General features: G+C 45.1%; 1 protein-coding gene across 1 annotated transcript in view; it reads right to left on the minus strand.

Annotated features, from left to right (window-relative positions):
* pkd1 (polycystin 1, transient receptor potential channel interacting) overlaps window positions 1-15499 on the minus strand; it is a 178907-nt gene that overhangs the window by 94100 nt on the left and 69308 nt on the right. Inside the window, 5 exon segments of the mRNA XM_033016786.1 lie at window positions 2461-2681; window positions 6912-7086; window positions 9054-9698; window positions 10330-10508; window positions 14347-14418. Of these exon segments, the coding sequence (XP_032872677.1) occupies window positions 2461-2681; window positions 6912-7086; window positions 9054-9698; window positions 10330-10508; window positions 14347-14418 (1292 nt within the window).

Below are 15499 nucleotides of genomic sequence, written 5' to 3' on the forward strand. Positions count from 1 at the left end.
GCATAGCTGGTAGAGCCTCTACCTCACAGTGCCACACACCTGGGTTCATTCCTGACTTTCGATGCTCTCTGGGTGGAGTTTGCACGTTTTCCCTGTGACCACATGGGTTTTCTCTGGGTGCTCCGGTTTCCTGCCAACATCCCAAAGTCATGCTGGTTTGTAGGTTAATTGGCCCTCTGTAAATTGCCCCCCAGTGTGTAGGGAGGTGATGAGCAAGTGGGATAATGTAGAATAAGCGTGAATGGGTGATCGATGGTCAGCGTGGACCAGGTAGACCGTAAGGCCTGTTTCCAAACTGTATATCTAAAACCAAACAAAACCCACTTCAAAGACTTCTCAACCTTCATGTAACGTTGCGACTAAAACTGCGCGCAATTCTCCAATTACGGCCAAACCAAAGTCTTTCAGAGCAGCAGAATATTTGTGATTACCTGTTTGAATTCAAGATATGTCAAATGTCTGAATTTAACTACAAATGTTCTGAACTGCATCCTCACCCAGGGAATCATTTGCTTGAGTATTAAAGATCAAGATTTTTGTGTGATGTTAACTGACGTGTTTTCTCTTTGAATATTTCTCTCATTGTTTTGCATACTCAGTCACAGATGGAACAAAGCAGGCAAGAATTAGGGTCATCTGGTACACGTTTCCTCGGAGAACAGGTGCCAAGTGCAGCACAGTGTGGAACGTGCAGTATCGAGCACAAATCTGCACCTGCACGGTTGCTTTGACAGCTGGCTAAACCACGACTCTAGACTGAATGTTTGTGAATGTCTTTCACCTTAAACTCAGTTATATCAACAAAGTACAAATGACCTCACATGCACCCTTCTTCCATTTAGACATTCCACTCCCAGAGTAGGCAGATTTAAATGTCCCAGACTAAAAAAATAAGGTAGAACTGCTGCAACCAGGGCAGCACGGTGGCACAGCGGTAGAGTTGCTGCCTTACAGTGCCAGAGACCCGGGTTCGATCCCGACTACAGGTGCTGTCTGTACGGAATTGTACGTTCTCCCCATGATCACCTGGTTTTCCCTGGGTGCTCCCATTTCCTCCCACACTCCAAAGACGTACAGGTTTGTAGGTTCATTGGCTTTGTTAAAGATTGGAAGCTGTCTCAGTGCTAGTGTTCTGGGCAGCGCGGACTCGGTGGGCCAAAGGGCCAAACTCGGTGGGCCAAAGAGCTTGTTTCTGCGCTGTATCTTAAACTAAATTAAAATACATTTTTAAACATACATAAAACAGTGCAGCACTGGAACAGGCCCTTTGGCCCACAATGTCTGTGCGGATCATGAGGCCAAGTTAAACTACCTGCACGTGATCTAAATCCCTCCATGAGAGCATTTTAAATGCCACCATTGTGTCTGCCTCCACTACCAGCCCCAGCAGTATGTTGTGTAAAAAACTCTATGTGTAAAAATCTTGCCCGGCACATCTCCTTTAAACTTAAGCCCTTTCACCTTACAGCTGACTGGATAGCACACATCAAAAAGCTTTTCATTGTACCTCAGCACACATGTCAATAATAAACTAAACTACGCCCTCTGGTCTTTTACATTTTCCACTCAGGGAAAAAGATTCTGACTGTCTATTATATCCATGCTTGAAATCCACTTGTCACGATGCGCTACTCACAATGCACCTTTCTGAATGCACCGTATCTAATGCACAGCTGGCATTACTGCCTCACTCGAAGTGTGAGAGACCACGAGTAGAGACTGGGGTGCAGGAGGCAGGAACTAAAGTTCTGCTTCCTGACCACCTGATGGCCTTCTGACATCTTGTGCTCTCAAATGGATAGAGGCACAGAGTGATACAGCACGGTAACAGGCCCTTCGGCCCACCGAGTCTACGCTGACCATCGATCACCTCATTCACACTAGTTCTATGTTATCCCACCTTTGCATCTTACAGTGGCCAATTATCCTGCAAACCTGCAGATCATTGGGAATTGGGAAGAAACCGGAGCACCCGCAGGAAGCCCACATTGTCACATGGAGAATGCCCAGACTCCACACAGACAGCACCTAAGATCAGAATAAAAATGTTTAGGGATACAGCATGGAAACAGGCCCTTCGGCCCACCGAGTCCACTCTGACCCTACCTGTTCACACTAGTTCTATGTTATCCCACTTTCGCATCCACTCTCTTCATACTAGCAACAATTTACAGAGGCCAATTAATCTACAAACCAGCATGTCTTTGGGACGTGGGAGGAAACAGGAACTCCTGGAGGAAAACCCACGTGGTCACAGGGAGAACGTGCAAACTCCACACACAGACAGCACCTGAGGCCAGGATCAAACCCGAGTCTCTGTAGCTGTGAGGCAGCAGCTCTACCCTGCCACCCTGTCAAGCCAAATGATCAAAACCCTATCTTATCTCTGCTGGGTGTATTAGTGACCTTCTGGCCTGCTGCTTTGCCATGAAAAGCCATCTCATCATTTTGTTCACTCACCTCCAGCTCTGTATGCACAAACAAATCCTCTCCTGGCATCGCACAGGTCCGTCTGCCATTCTCCATCACCGCTTGCATTCACGAGCACGCACGTACCACTGGGTAGCATGTCCAGTTTCCACGGCAACCAGTCCGGAAAGTTCTCCAGGGCAGACCCGTCCACCCACTGCAGCGTTCCAGCGCTTGCAGTATCACTGAGGCCTATCCATACAGGATGCTCGCTGGAAGGGAGCACAAGGGAGTCATGTAATCCGCCCATACAGCCCCTCGTGCCTGCCCTGCCATTTAATTAGGACACGGCCATCTCTCCCCTCCCCCCACCTGCCCCGTTCCCCTCATTCATTGTACACAAAAACCCTAATAATCCAGCATTTTAGAGGCTCAGAAAGGCAGCCAACATCATCAGAGACCCACACCATCCTGGCCACACACTCATTTCACCCCTGCCAAAGGGAAGGAGGCACAGGAGCCTGAGAACAGTATCGTCCAGGTTCAGGAACAGCTTCTTCCCTCCAGCCATCAGGCTATTAAACACTACAACCTCAAATAAGCTCGGAACTACAATAGACCATTATTATTATTATTATTATTGCACTACTATTGTCTGTTTTTATGTGTGTATGTGCATATATATATGTGTGTGTGTACTTGTGAGTACGTGTATATATACACACTGAACTTTTTTTTGCTTTTATTCTCTCGTTTATCATATTGTTTACAGTGTACAATGTTTACATATTCTGTTGTGCAGCAGCAAGTAAGAATTTCATTGTTCTATCTGGGACACATGACAATAAAACACTCTTGACACTTGACTTTAGCTTTGGTTTAGAGATACGGCGTGGAAGCGAGCCCTTCGGCCCACCGAACACACCGACCAAAGACCACCCTTACAATCCTACACACTAGGGACATTTTGCAGAAGCCAATTAACCTACAAACCTCCACATCTTTGGAATGTGGGAGGAAACCCAAGCACCGGGAGAAAACCCACACGGTCACAGGGAGAACGTACAAACTCCGTACAGATAGCACCCGTAGTCAGGATCGAACCCGGGTCTCTGGCGCTGTAAGGCAGCAACCTTACCACTGCGCCACTGTGCGTTGCTCCTTAATAGTGTTGGATTGCTAGATTTTCTGACCTATTGGATATTAATTCAATAAATAGATTTGATAGTTATGAGAGTCAAGAGTGTTTAATTATGATTTGATGACTCTGGCCATGTACTCGCTGAGGTTTAGAAGGATGAGGGGGAAGATCTCATTGAAATCTACTGAATAATGAAACCCTAGATAGGGTGGATGTGGTGAGGATGTATCCACTAGTTGGAGCGTATAGGACTAGAGGCCACAGCTTCAGAATAAAAAGGCATATCTTTAGAATGGAGATAAGGAGGAATCTCTTTAACGACGGGGTGGTGAATTTGTGGAATTCATTGCCGCAAGACGGAGGTGGTGACCGTCATTGGGTATTTTTAAAGCGGAGATTGATGGGTTCTTGATTAGCAAGGGCGTCAAAGGTTACGGGAAGAAGGCAGGAGAATAAATAGGGTTGGGAGGGAAAGGTAGATCAGCCATGATCAAATGGCGGAGCAGACTCAATGGCCTAATTCTGCTTCTATGTTTTATAATCATATGATCTTATTAAATATTTTCCCTCCCAACTTAAGCTTACACCCTCTAGTTTTTGACACTCTTATCCTGGGGATTAGACTATGGCCATTCACCTAATCTTTACCGCGCATGATTTTATAAGCAGCTATCATGAATAAATAAAAGGCAGTTCAATAAATATTAGTGTAACAAAAAATACACAAGACTGTACAATAACTTGGAAAATCTGCTCTAGACATTAGTACTTTTAATTCATTTTTTTTTTTTAAGTGTTTACACAGCTGTATAATTAATTTTCCAGTGAACAAGGTGAATTAATAAGGAGCTCTGGAAAGGGGCCCAAGTGTGTTTACAGATAGTCAGGGACATGGGGATCACAGTGAGATGACAGGGAGAGTAGGAATAGAGCCTCAGTGAGTTTATAAGAAAAGAAGATAGACACAAAAAGCCGGAGTAACTCAGCAGGACAGGCAGCATCTCTGGAGAGAAGGAGTGTCTGATGAAGGGTCTTGACCCAAAACGTCATTTACTGCTTCTCTCCAGAGATGTTGCCTGTCCCGCTGAGTTACTCCAGTTTTTTTGTGCCTATCTTGAGTTTAAACCAGCTTTTGCAGTTCATTCCTACACGAGTCTGTGGAATTCTCTGCCTCAGAGGGCTGTGGAGGCAGGTTCTATGGATGCTTTAAAGAGAGAGCTAGATAGGGCTCTTAAAAATAGCGGAGTCAGGGGATATGGGGAGAAGGCAGGAACGGGGTACTGATTGGGGATGATCAGCATTGAATGGCGGTGCTGGCTCGAAGGGCCGAATGGCCTATTCCTGCCCCTGGCTATTGTCTATTGTCTATTATCTATTGTTTCCAAGAAACGTGGGACTGGTCTCCCGTGCGTTTAAAGGGATGAATAGAAAATGGGGGCCTGGTGAGCTTAAAGGAAGTTAGATTATGGGATCACAGATAGTGTACAAGATCATGAGAAGATTAGATCAGGTAAAGGCACAGAGTTTTTTTTATCCGGGGTAGGGGAATAGAGAACCAGAGGACATAGGTTTAAGGTGAGAGAGGAAAGATTTAATAGGAACCCGAGGGGCAACGACTGAAGAGTGGTGGGTATATGGAACGAGCTGCCGGAGGAGGCAGGTACTATCTTAATGTTTAAGAGACATTTAGACAGGTACATGGATAGGACAGGTTTGGAGGGATACGGGCCAAACGCAGGCAGGTGGGACTAGCGTAAATGTTGGTTAGCGTAGGCATGTTGGGCCGAAGAGTGTATGATTCTACGAGTCTAAAGGGAGTGCAGGAATCACAGATCTTGTAAGTTTAAAAGGAAAGTGTGAATAAGGCTCTGTTACGTTTAAAAGAGGGATATAGATCATGTGCAGACCGATGAGATCAATCTAACTTTGCATCATGTTCAGCACAAACATTGTGGGCCGAAGGGCCTGCTCCTGTGCTGTACTGTTCGATGTTCGATGCGCTAACCCACACTTGAGATGCGAGTAGAAATCAGGGAAACCCAGAGGGAATCCTGTATTGTAGGGGGCGCTCCTCTGTGTGCAGCCATGTCAGCAGCGCATCAGTTTTTTCAACTTTTTTAATTTTTTTAGTATGTTTTAAAGTATGTATTTAATGTTCCTTCGTGTGTTTTGTGTGGGGGGGGTGAGGGGGAAACCGCTTCGGTCGCCTCCTCCATGGAGAGGCGACTTTTTCCAGGTCGCCGCCCCCGTGGCTTAACATCAAGGATCGGCGCGGCCTTTTCCGGAGACTCGCCCGGAGCTCCAGCGGCGGGCACAGCGTGGACTCTCGGCGTGGAGCGGGTGAGCCCTCGCTGGGGCTCGCTGGAGGGGAGCGCTCCGTTTCGCTGGCCCGCGGCAGTCGGCAGCCTGAAGCCGCGGTCTGCAGAGCTCCAGCTGGCGCGGCGTCGTGGGGGACCCGGGGGAAGAAGAAGCTTCCACCGCCAGCCCGCGGCCAACTTCTACCGCGGGGCCGGCATGGACTTACCATCACCCCTGGAGGGGAGCTTCGACCGCCGGCCCTGCAGTCTACGGAGCTTCTGGCTGCGGCGGAGACTTTAAATCTCGACCGCTGGCCTGCGGCCTACACCATCTTAAACCCGCGGTCTCCGGTGAGGAAGAGCCGATCCTGGACTGACTCTGGACTCTGGTCCTGTCTACGGGGGGAAATGGAGGAGGACTGGCCACATTTTGTGCCTTCCACCACAGTGATGAATGCTGTGGTGGATGTTTGTGTTACATTTTTATTGTGGTTGTGTGTTCTTTATTATTGTACTGATGCTGACAACCCAAATTCCACCGACCCTGGTTGTGTGGCAATAAATTATATCTATCTATCTATCTAATCCCACGTGGTCACCGGGAGAATGTGCAAACTCCACACAGACAACACCTGAGTATGGGTCGCTGGAGCTGTGAGGCAACGATTCAACGATTCAATGATACTTTATTGTCACATGTACCTAGGTACAATAAAATGCTTTGTTTCGCATACAACCCGATAAAATCATACAGCAGACCTCACCCAGGCAGAACACAATGAGTCGCCACGTTTCTGGTGCCGACAACAGTTTTATCTGCTGCTGCTGTCCCAACATGCCGTTACACATCCCATAAAAGGGGGCTTTGTAAAAATTATGAGCACTTGGGCAGATATGGGGGGGAACTTTCAGATATTTGGTCAATGGGACTGGTTTAAAGAGGTGGAAAGATGGGGAGGATTAAGGGAGGGAATTCCATCGAGGAAAACCAACATTAACTCACAGGAATAAAACCCAGAACCAGAGCAGTTCCACGAAACGTCAAACTACCATATGAAGCTTACCATCCTGTAATATTTGCTATAAACTTCTGTATTTCTGGACTCTTCACTATTGCCAGGTCACCATTGGTGTGAGATTGACAGAATTGACGAGCTATGTGCCAAGTGGAATTGTTTGTCACCAGCATGTAACAGTAATTGTTCTTCAAATGTCCACCTGATGGACAGAATGGAAACTCTGTGGAGAATTAGACATGAAATTAAATTTAGTTTCAGTTTAGCTTAGAGATACAGTGCGGAAACAGGACCTCCGGCCCTCCGAGTCCACGCCGACCAGCCATCCCCACACATAAACACAAGTTAGAGACAATTTGCAATTTTACCAAGCCAATGAGTCTGCAAATCTGTACGCCTTTGGAGTGTGGGAGGAAATCGGAGCTCCCAGAGAAAACCCATGCAGCTCACGGGGAGAAGGTACAAACTCTGTAGGGAGAGCACCCGTTGTCAGGATCGAAACCGGGTCTCTGGCGTTGTAAGGCAGCAACTCTACTGCTGTGCATCCGTGCCGCCCAAAATTAAGGCAATCTCTGCGAGGCTTTGTTAAGAGTCTTAGTTTAGTTTACTTCACTCTATAGATTGAATTGAATTGAATAAATCTTATTAGACAAATATGTATACATACAAGGAATTTGCCTTGGTGCTTTGCTCGCAAGGATAACAGCACGATATACAGTAAACAATTAAAAATAAAATATTATAAATTAAACATGTGAAGAATAAAATAAAATACCCGAGTAAAAGGAGGCTACAGACTTTTGGTTGTAGAGTAGAGCTACTACTCGTGGAAAAAAGCTGTTTTTATGTCTGGCTGTGGTGGCTTTGACAGTCCAGAGTCACCTCCCAGAGGGAAGTGCTTCAAAAAGTTTGTGGCCAGGGTGAGAGCGGTCAGAGATGATCTTACCCGCTCGCTTCCTGGCCCTTGCAGTGTACAGTTCATCAATGGGGGGAAGATTGCAGCCAACAACCTTCTCGGCTGACCGAACGATTCGTTGCAGCCTCCGGATGTCATGCATGGTGGCTGAGCCAAACCAGACCATGATGGAGAAGGTGAGGACGGACTCTATGATGGCAGTGTAAAACTGGACCATCATTGCCTGTGGCAGATTGTGTTTTCTTAGCTGCCGCAGGAAGTACATCCTCTATTGGGCCTTTTTTTTAAATTGTGGAGTCGATGGTGGCCTCCCATTTGAGGTCCCTGGAGATGATGTTTCCAAGGAACTCGAATTTGAGGTGTGAGGAAGGAGCTCGACCAGCTGTGTTACTGTGCCACCCTTCAGTTGAGGATTAATGTTGGGCTTCGGGACTCTACGCCTAAACACTGGAAGGTTTTCTCTCGGGTGAAGAGTCAGGCAATCATGTTTTGGGATATGGGAACAGGAGAAGGCCTTTTTGGCTCCCTAGTGTGCTCCATCATTCTATAATCTCATCTCCATTCACCAGCATTTAGTCCTTATCAGTGTGGATGGAGATCTTCTCTTGACCTGGGAATCACTGTCTTCTTGAGAAGAAATGTTCACTGTTTCCACCATATCTTGCACGAAAAATAATGAACCTTTATTTAAAAACCCCACTTAAGGTGAGTAGAACAAGATAAGATGAAAGTGGCAAGATTTAATAGAAACCTGAGTGGCAACTTCTATAGTTTAGTTTAGTTGGGCTTAGTTTATTGTCACATGTCGCGTGCTAATCAGTCAGTGGAAAGACTCGCTCATCACTCTTCACTCAAAGGGTGGTGGGTACATGGAATGAGCTGCCAGATGAGGTTGTGGGGAAAGTACAATAACACCTTTTAAAAGACACTTGGACAGGTACATGGATAGGAAGAGGTTATAAGGGCTGTGGGCCAAAAGTGGGCAAATAGGTCTAGCACGGTTGGGGCATCTTGGTTGGCATTGACGAGTTGGCCAATGTACCTGTTTCCCTGCAGTATAATTCTATGAAACTATAGTCCATCAGTAATTTTATGATTATGCTCCCTTGATCTGGAGGAACAGAGATGTGGTTAAACATTGGTTTTGCCAACATCCTTATAGTGATTATCCAAAGGACCTCTGGACCAGCCAATGCCAATGTTGACAAATCCCAATGCAAACTCTTTGGGAATCATTAATGGCTTCGATTAGAGATTGGGTTTGGCCGACTCACCCTTTACTGTGTCATCATTAGACGCTGTAATGCTCCATGATGCTGTGACACTGTTGCTGCCCCAATTGTAGATCTTGACGTCGATGCTTTTATTAGTTTGGACCACAGGAGGACACGTCATCTCCAGCCTTCCCTGGGGAGCGGTGATGTTTATTTCCACGTGCAGTGAGGTAAGCTTTCTGCCCACAAAGAAGGCAACACTGACCAGGTACGTGCCCGGTAGCCCATACTTATGGAACACCGTGTGGCTGGTGGTGTTGAAAGGTGGCGACGTATCGCCAAAGTCCCACTGGAAAGTGCTGACATTGACCAGAGTCTGAACAGTCAACCGGGCTGCCTCGAAGAGGCTGAAAGTGCGAAGTTCAGCAAAGTTTGCGATTGTAGCTTTGAATGCTTGTTCTATGACAGTGCAGCCACAGACCTGAATAAGTCCTCCATCCGCTGCCTCCTGTGCGCACATGGTGACTGAATCCGGCTCAAGTTTGGACCCACACAGGCAATGGCTCTCATTGTCCAAGGCAGCATATGGTTCGCCCTCAGTGAAACAAAGCTCAATGCAATTTTCTCTGCTGGAATTCTGCAACGTCATCAGAGACAGGTTCACTATCGGCTGCCTGTCAGGTAGGCAAGCCACAAACCCAGACCCTGAAAGAGCAAGAGAGTTGAGTGTAAATGCAATAACAAGGACCTGCAGTAGCTGGTTTATACCAAAGATAGACACAACTAATTCTGCTATTCATGGGAATAAATACGTAAAAATGTTGGACTTTTGCATTTAATAATATTACGAAGGCTCATTTTTCTTTGTTGGGATATCAGTAAGTTGGGTGTACGAGAATGATCCTGGGGATGATTGGGTTAATGTACTTTGTTGGAGTTTAGAAGGACGAAGAGGGGACCTCATTAAAACTTACCGAATAGTGAATTGCCTGGATAGAGTGGATGTGGAAAAAATATTTCCACTAGTGGGAGAGTCTAGGGCCAGAGTGTGCAGCCTCAGAATTGCCACTAACAGCTGTGGAAGCCAAGACATTGGGTATTTTTAAAGTGGAGATTGACGGGCTCTTGATTAGTAAGGGCGTCAAAGGTTACAGTGAGAAGGCAGGTGAATGGGGTTGAGAGGGAAAGATAGATCAGACATGATCTAATGGCAGAGCAGACTCAATGGCCTAATTCTGCTTCTAAGTCCTGTGGTCTTATGGTCTTTAACTTGACACCCTTACTAATCAGATAATAATTGATGTGGTTTAACGAGGTTGCTAATGTTAGTACTCACCGTAGAAAAGGCTTGAAAAATTAACACTTAACACAGATACGTCCTTTAGCTTTGAAGGTTTGGCACACTTAACGAATTCACTTTCAACGATGATTACTCCATTTGCTTCTTCCTCATTCATCCAGCTCGGTAACCAAGAAAGGTTACAGTCACAAACAAACTCATTAAAGCTCAAGTTTCTGAAAAATATCAAAGAATTGATTATAGATTTTGGTTCATTTTGCAAAATACACAAATTGCAGCAGAATCGTAGGGCAATACAGCGGGGAAACAGGCCCTTCGGCCCAACTCATCCATGCCGACCAGGATGCCCCATAGTTCAATTTCCCCATGTTTGGCCCATATTCCTCTACACCTTTCCTATAATGTATCTCTCTAAATGCCTAAAATACATCTCTAAAATATAAGGGTCTCTCTAAATGTCTTTTAAATGTTATAAATAGGAACTACAGATGCTGGTTTACACCAAAGATCGGCACAACGTGCTGGGGTAACTCAGCGGGGCAGGCAGCATCTCTGGAGCAATTGGTGGTCTGTTCTGGCAGCGTATGTTCTATCATTCCTATATGGAGTCATAGGGTCTACAGCACAGAAACAGACCCTGTGGTCCAATTCGTTCATACCGACCATGTTGTCTACCTGCGCTAATCCCGTCTGCATGCTTTTGGTTTATATATCTCTAAACCTTTCCTATCCATGTACCTGTACCTATCTTTTATACATTGTACCCAACTCTACAGCTTCCACTGGCAGCTCATTCCATAATCCCACTACGTGAAAATAAATTGCCCCTCAAGTGCCATTTAAATCTCCACCCTATATAATGGCCTTGGATATAATATAGTATAAAAAGTTGTGGTAGACTTAGGTTCAGCGTTATTTATTCATCAATGCCAATGGAGTTACTTTTACTTGCAACTGCACACAATTATCATCAGTCTCCCATGACTAGTTCAAAGCAGTTTCCTGAGGAAATAGACGAAAGGTCTGGTTCTTCTCTTGGGAGTTCAATGTTGATGTTGGCAAATAATTGCATTGAAGAAGGTCCTAGCTTTAAATATCGACACATTTTCTATTGGGACTTGTCATTTTTTAATTTAGTTTCGACATACAGTGTGGAAACAGGCCCTTCAGCCCACTGAATCCGCGCCGACCAGCGATCTCTTGTATACTTGTTCTATCCTACACTCTAGGGACAATTTACAGAAGCCAATTAACCAACAAACCTGCACATCTTTGGAGTGTAGGAGGAAACCCACACGGTCACAGGGAGGATGTACAGACTCCATACAGACAGCACCCGTAGTCGAACCTGTAATTCTATTGCTGTCACACCGTGCTGTCTTTTTACAATATAGTGTTGGTTGGTCAAAGAGTAAGGGGCTAAATTCAGGAAAAAGTCAGGTTTGTAGGCTAATTGGCTTCTCTAAATTGTCCCTAGTGTGTAGGATAGATCTGGTGTACGTGTGATCACTGGTTGGCACAGACTTGATGGGCCGAAGGACATGCTTCCATGCTGTATCTCTAAAAAATTCAAGAGAAAGCTAGGTGTCCCAGCCCTTCCATAGACTCTGCAACCCAAATAGTTCGGAAAAGTGGCAGGTATGGCAGTTGCCTCACAGCACCACTGGCCCGAGTTCAATCTTGACCTCAGGTGGAGTTTGCACGTTCTCCCTGTGACTTTGTGGGCTTCCACTGGATGCTCCGGTTTCCTCCCACATCCCAAAGTCCTGTGCGTTTGTAGGTTAATTGGCCTCTGTAAAACTACCCCTAGTGTGTAGGGAGTGGATGCGGAAGTGGGATAACATAGAACCAGCGTGAATGGGTGATCGATGGCTGGCATGGAGTCAATGGGCTTAAAGGTCTGTTTCCATGCTGTGTCTTTCAATCAATCCAGCTCATTTAAAGAACCAGCAGTCTGTTTCTGACCCGTATTATGTTGATGGAATGGTATTTCACTATTGGATCTGATAGTACCAACTCAAAAATGCACAAACTTAATGAAAGTCATCAGAACCAGGATGCATTCTATGCTACAGAATAGATTTAGGGACAATTTCTTCCCAGCTGTTATCAGGCAACTAAACACATCCTTTCATCAGCTAGATAGCAGTCCTGACCTCCCATCCACCTCATTGGAGACATTCAAACTTTAAGTGGACCTTATTGGACTTTATCTTGCACTAAACATTATTCCCCTTTTCCTGCATCTGTGGACAGCTTGATTGTAATCACGTGTAGTCTTTCCGCTGACTGGATAGCACACAACAAAAAGCTTTTCACTGTACCTTGCTACACATGATGATAATTAAAAATACTAAACACTATTCAATCTCAATAACATTTAAACTTCCAATTGTCAAAGCAGTCGTCAATTGGAACTAAGTTAATAATACATTTGTGAGCGTACTTTGGAATTTGTTTCATTCCTACCAGATGGAATCATGGTTTTATGATTTCCTCCTTGTTTCCCATCATGATGTATGTGTTACAGCACGGGGGCTGTACTGGCTGGTGTTTAGAAGGACGAGGGGGAACCTCATTGAAACGTAACCAAATAGTGAAAGGTCTGCATAGACTGGACATGGAGAGGATGTTTCCACTAGTGGGAGAGTCTAGGACCAGATGTCATAACCTCAGAATATAAGGACGCACCTTTAGAAAGGAGATGAGTAGGAATTTGTTTCGTCGGAGGGTGATGAATCTGTGGAACTCATTGACACAGATAGCTGCGGAGACCAAGTCATTGAGTATTTTTAAAGCGGAGAATGACAGATTCTTGATTAGTAAAGATTTCAAAGGTTATGGGCTGAAGGCAGGAAAAGGGGGTTGAAACAAAAAGATAGATCAACTAGTAGACTCGATGAGTCGAATGGCCTAATTCTGCTCCTATGGCTTATGAAAATGAAGTTTTTTCTCGTGGGGTGAACAAAAAATGGTTCTGTTTATCTGTGTATGATGGGTTTCCATGGCTGAGAGCAATTAAGGTTGTTGGCACACACAGGAGTAGTTGGAGTCATTGAATCAAAGCCTGGGGGTGTTTAGCTGTTGCATGAGGACATCCATCTCAAGAGATATTCATTACAAACACGGATGTCCAACCTCACTTGCCAACCATAGCTATACAAGTGCTCCAAAGTTACAGAAACACCAATCTGATTAACAGTCAACCCCCAGTCCAATGCTTTTCCTTAACAAGTTCCAAGATTTCAAAAGACCGCCAGTTTTGGCTGAAGTCATCTCAAGTATATTGATCGTTCTGTCATAGAGTCATAGAGTCGTACAGCGTGGATGCAGACCATTCGGCCCAACTTGCCCACGGCAACCAATGTGGCCCACCTACACTAGTCCCACCTGCCTGCATTTCACCCATATCCCTCAAAAACCCACCTATCCATGTACCAGTCCAAATGTTTCTTAACTGTTGTGATAGTACCTGCCTCGACAACCTCCTCCAGCAGCTCATTCCATATACGTACCAAGCTTTGTGTAAAAATGATGCCCCCCAGGTTCCTGTCAAATCTTTCCCCCTTCACTTTAAACCTATGTCCTTAATTCTCCTACTCAGGGCAAAAGACAGTGCATTGACCTAATATATTCTTCTCATGGTTTTGTGCACCTCTATAAGATCACCCCTCATCCTCCTGCACTCCAAGGAATAAAATCCTCTCCCTATAGCTCAGGAATACCGCACACGCAGATTCAAGGACAGTTTCTTCCTCGCTGTTATCAGATAACTGAACCATCCTATCATCAACTAGAGAGTGGTCCTGACCTACCATCCATCTCATTAGAGACCTTCGAACTATCTTTACTGAACTTTATCTTGCACTAAAGGTTTATCCCTTATCCTGTATTTGTACACTGCGGACGTCTTGAATGTAATTATGTAGTCTTTTCACTGGCTGGATAGCATGCAACAGAAAAGCTTTTCACTGTACCTCAGTACATGTGACAATAATAAACTAAACATAATATCATGGCAGACAGACCAAGTGAAGATTCTAAGATACTTACATTTTACTTAAATTAAATAAATCTGCAAATATTCCATCTTCTAAAGTAGATATCTGATTGTTGCTTATGTCTCTGTAAGGAAAGATTTGAAAAGGATTAGTTACATCTGACAGGATTCCTCATTTGCAAAGCTTTCAAGTATTCAACATGAAGAATGGATTTTCTAAGTACCGCCGTAAGAAACAGATGTCATCTCAAAATTGTGGTTTGACATAATCTCCCCCTAACGTCTTTGATTTCTACAAGACTTGAGGGCCTGAGCTACAGGGAGAGTTTGAGCAGCCAGGACTTGAGGGCCTGAGCTACAGGGAGAGGTTGACCAGCCTGGGACTCTATTCCCTGAAGCGCAAGAGGATGAGGGGTGATCTTATAGAGGTGGATAAAATCATGAGAGGAATAGATTGGGTCAACGCACAGTCTCTTGTTTGTAGGTTAATTGGCCTCTGTAAATTGTCAATAGACAATAGACAATGGACAACAGGTGCAGGAGCAGGCCATATGGCCCTTCGAGCCAGCACCGCCATTCACTGTGATCATAGCTGATCATCCACAATCAGAACCCCGTTCCTGCCTTCTCCCCATATCCCTTGACTCCACTATCTTTAAGAGCTCTATCTAACTCTCTCTTGAAAGCATCCAGAGAATTGGCATCCACTGCCTTCTGAGGCAGAGAATTCCACAGATTCACAACTCACTGTGTGAAAAAGTTCTTCCTCATCTGCGTTCTAAATGGCTTTCTCCTTATTCTTAAACTGTGGCCCCTAGTTCTGGACTCCCCCACATCAGGAACATGTTTCATGTTTCTAGCATTTCCAAACTCTTAATAATCTTATATGTTTCAATAAGATCCCCTCTCATCCTAAATTCCAGAGTGTACAAGCCCAGCCGCTCCATTCTAACAACATATGATAGTCCCGCCATCCCGGGAATTAACCTCATGAAGCTGCACTCCCTCAATAGCAAGAATGTCCTTCCTGAAATTTGGAGACCAAAACTGCACACAATACTCCAGGTGTGGTCTCTGTACTAGGGCCCTGTACAACTGCAGAAGGACCTATTTGCTCCTATACTCAAAAACCCTTGTTATGAAGGCCAACATGCCATTAGCTTTCTTCACTGCCTGCATGCTTACTTTCAGTGACTGATGATAAAG

This window comes from Amblyraja radiata, unplaced genomic scaffold, assembly GCF_010909765.2.
Source record: "Amblyraja radiata isolate CabotCenter1 unplaced genomic scaffold, sAmbRad1.1.pri scaffold_4_ctg1, whole genome shotgun sequence".
Classification (NCBI taxonomy): Eukaryota; Metazoa; Chordata; class Chondrichthyes; order Rajiformes; family Rajidae; genus Amblyraja; species Amblyraja radiata.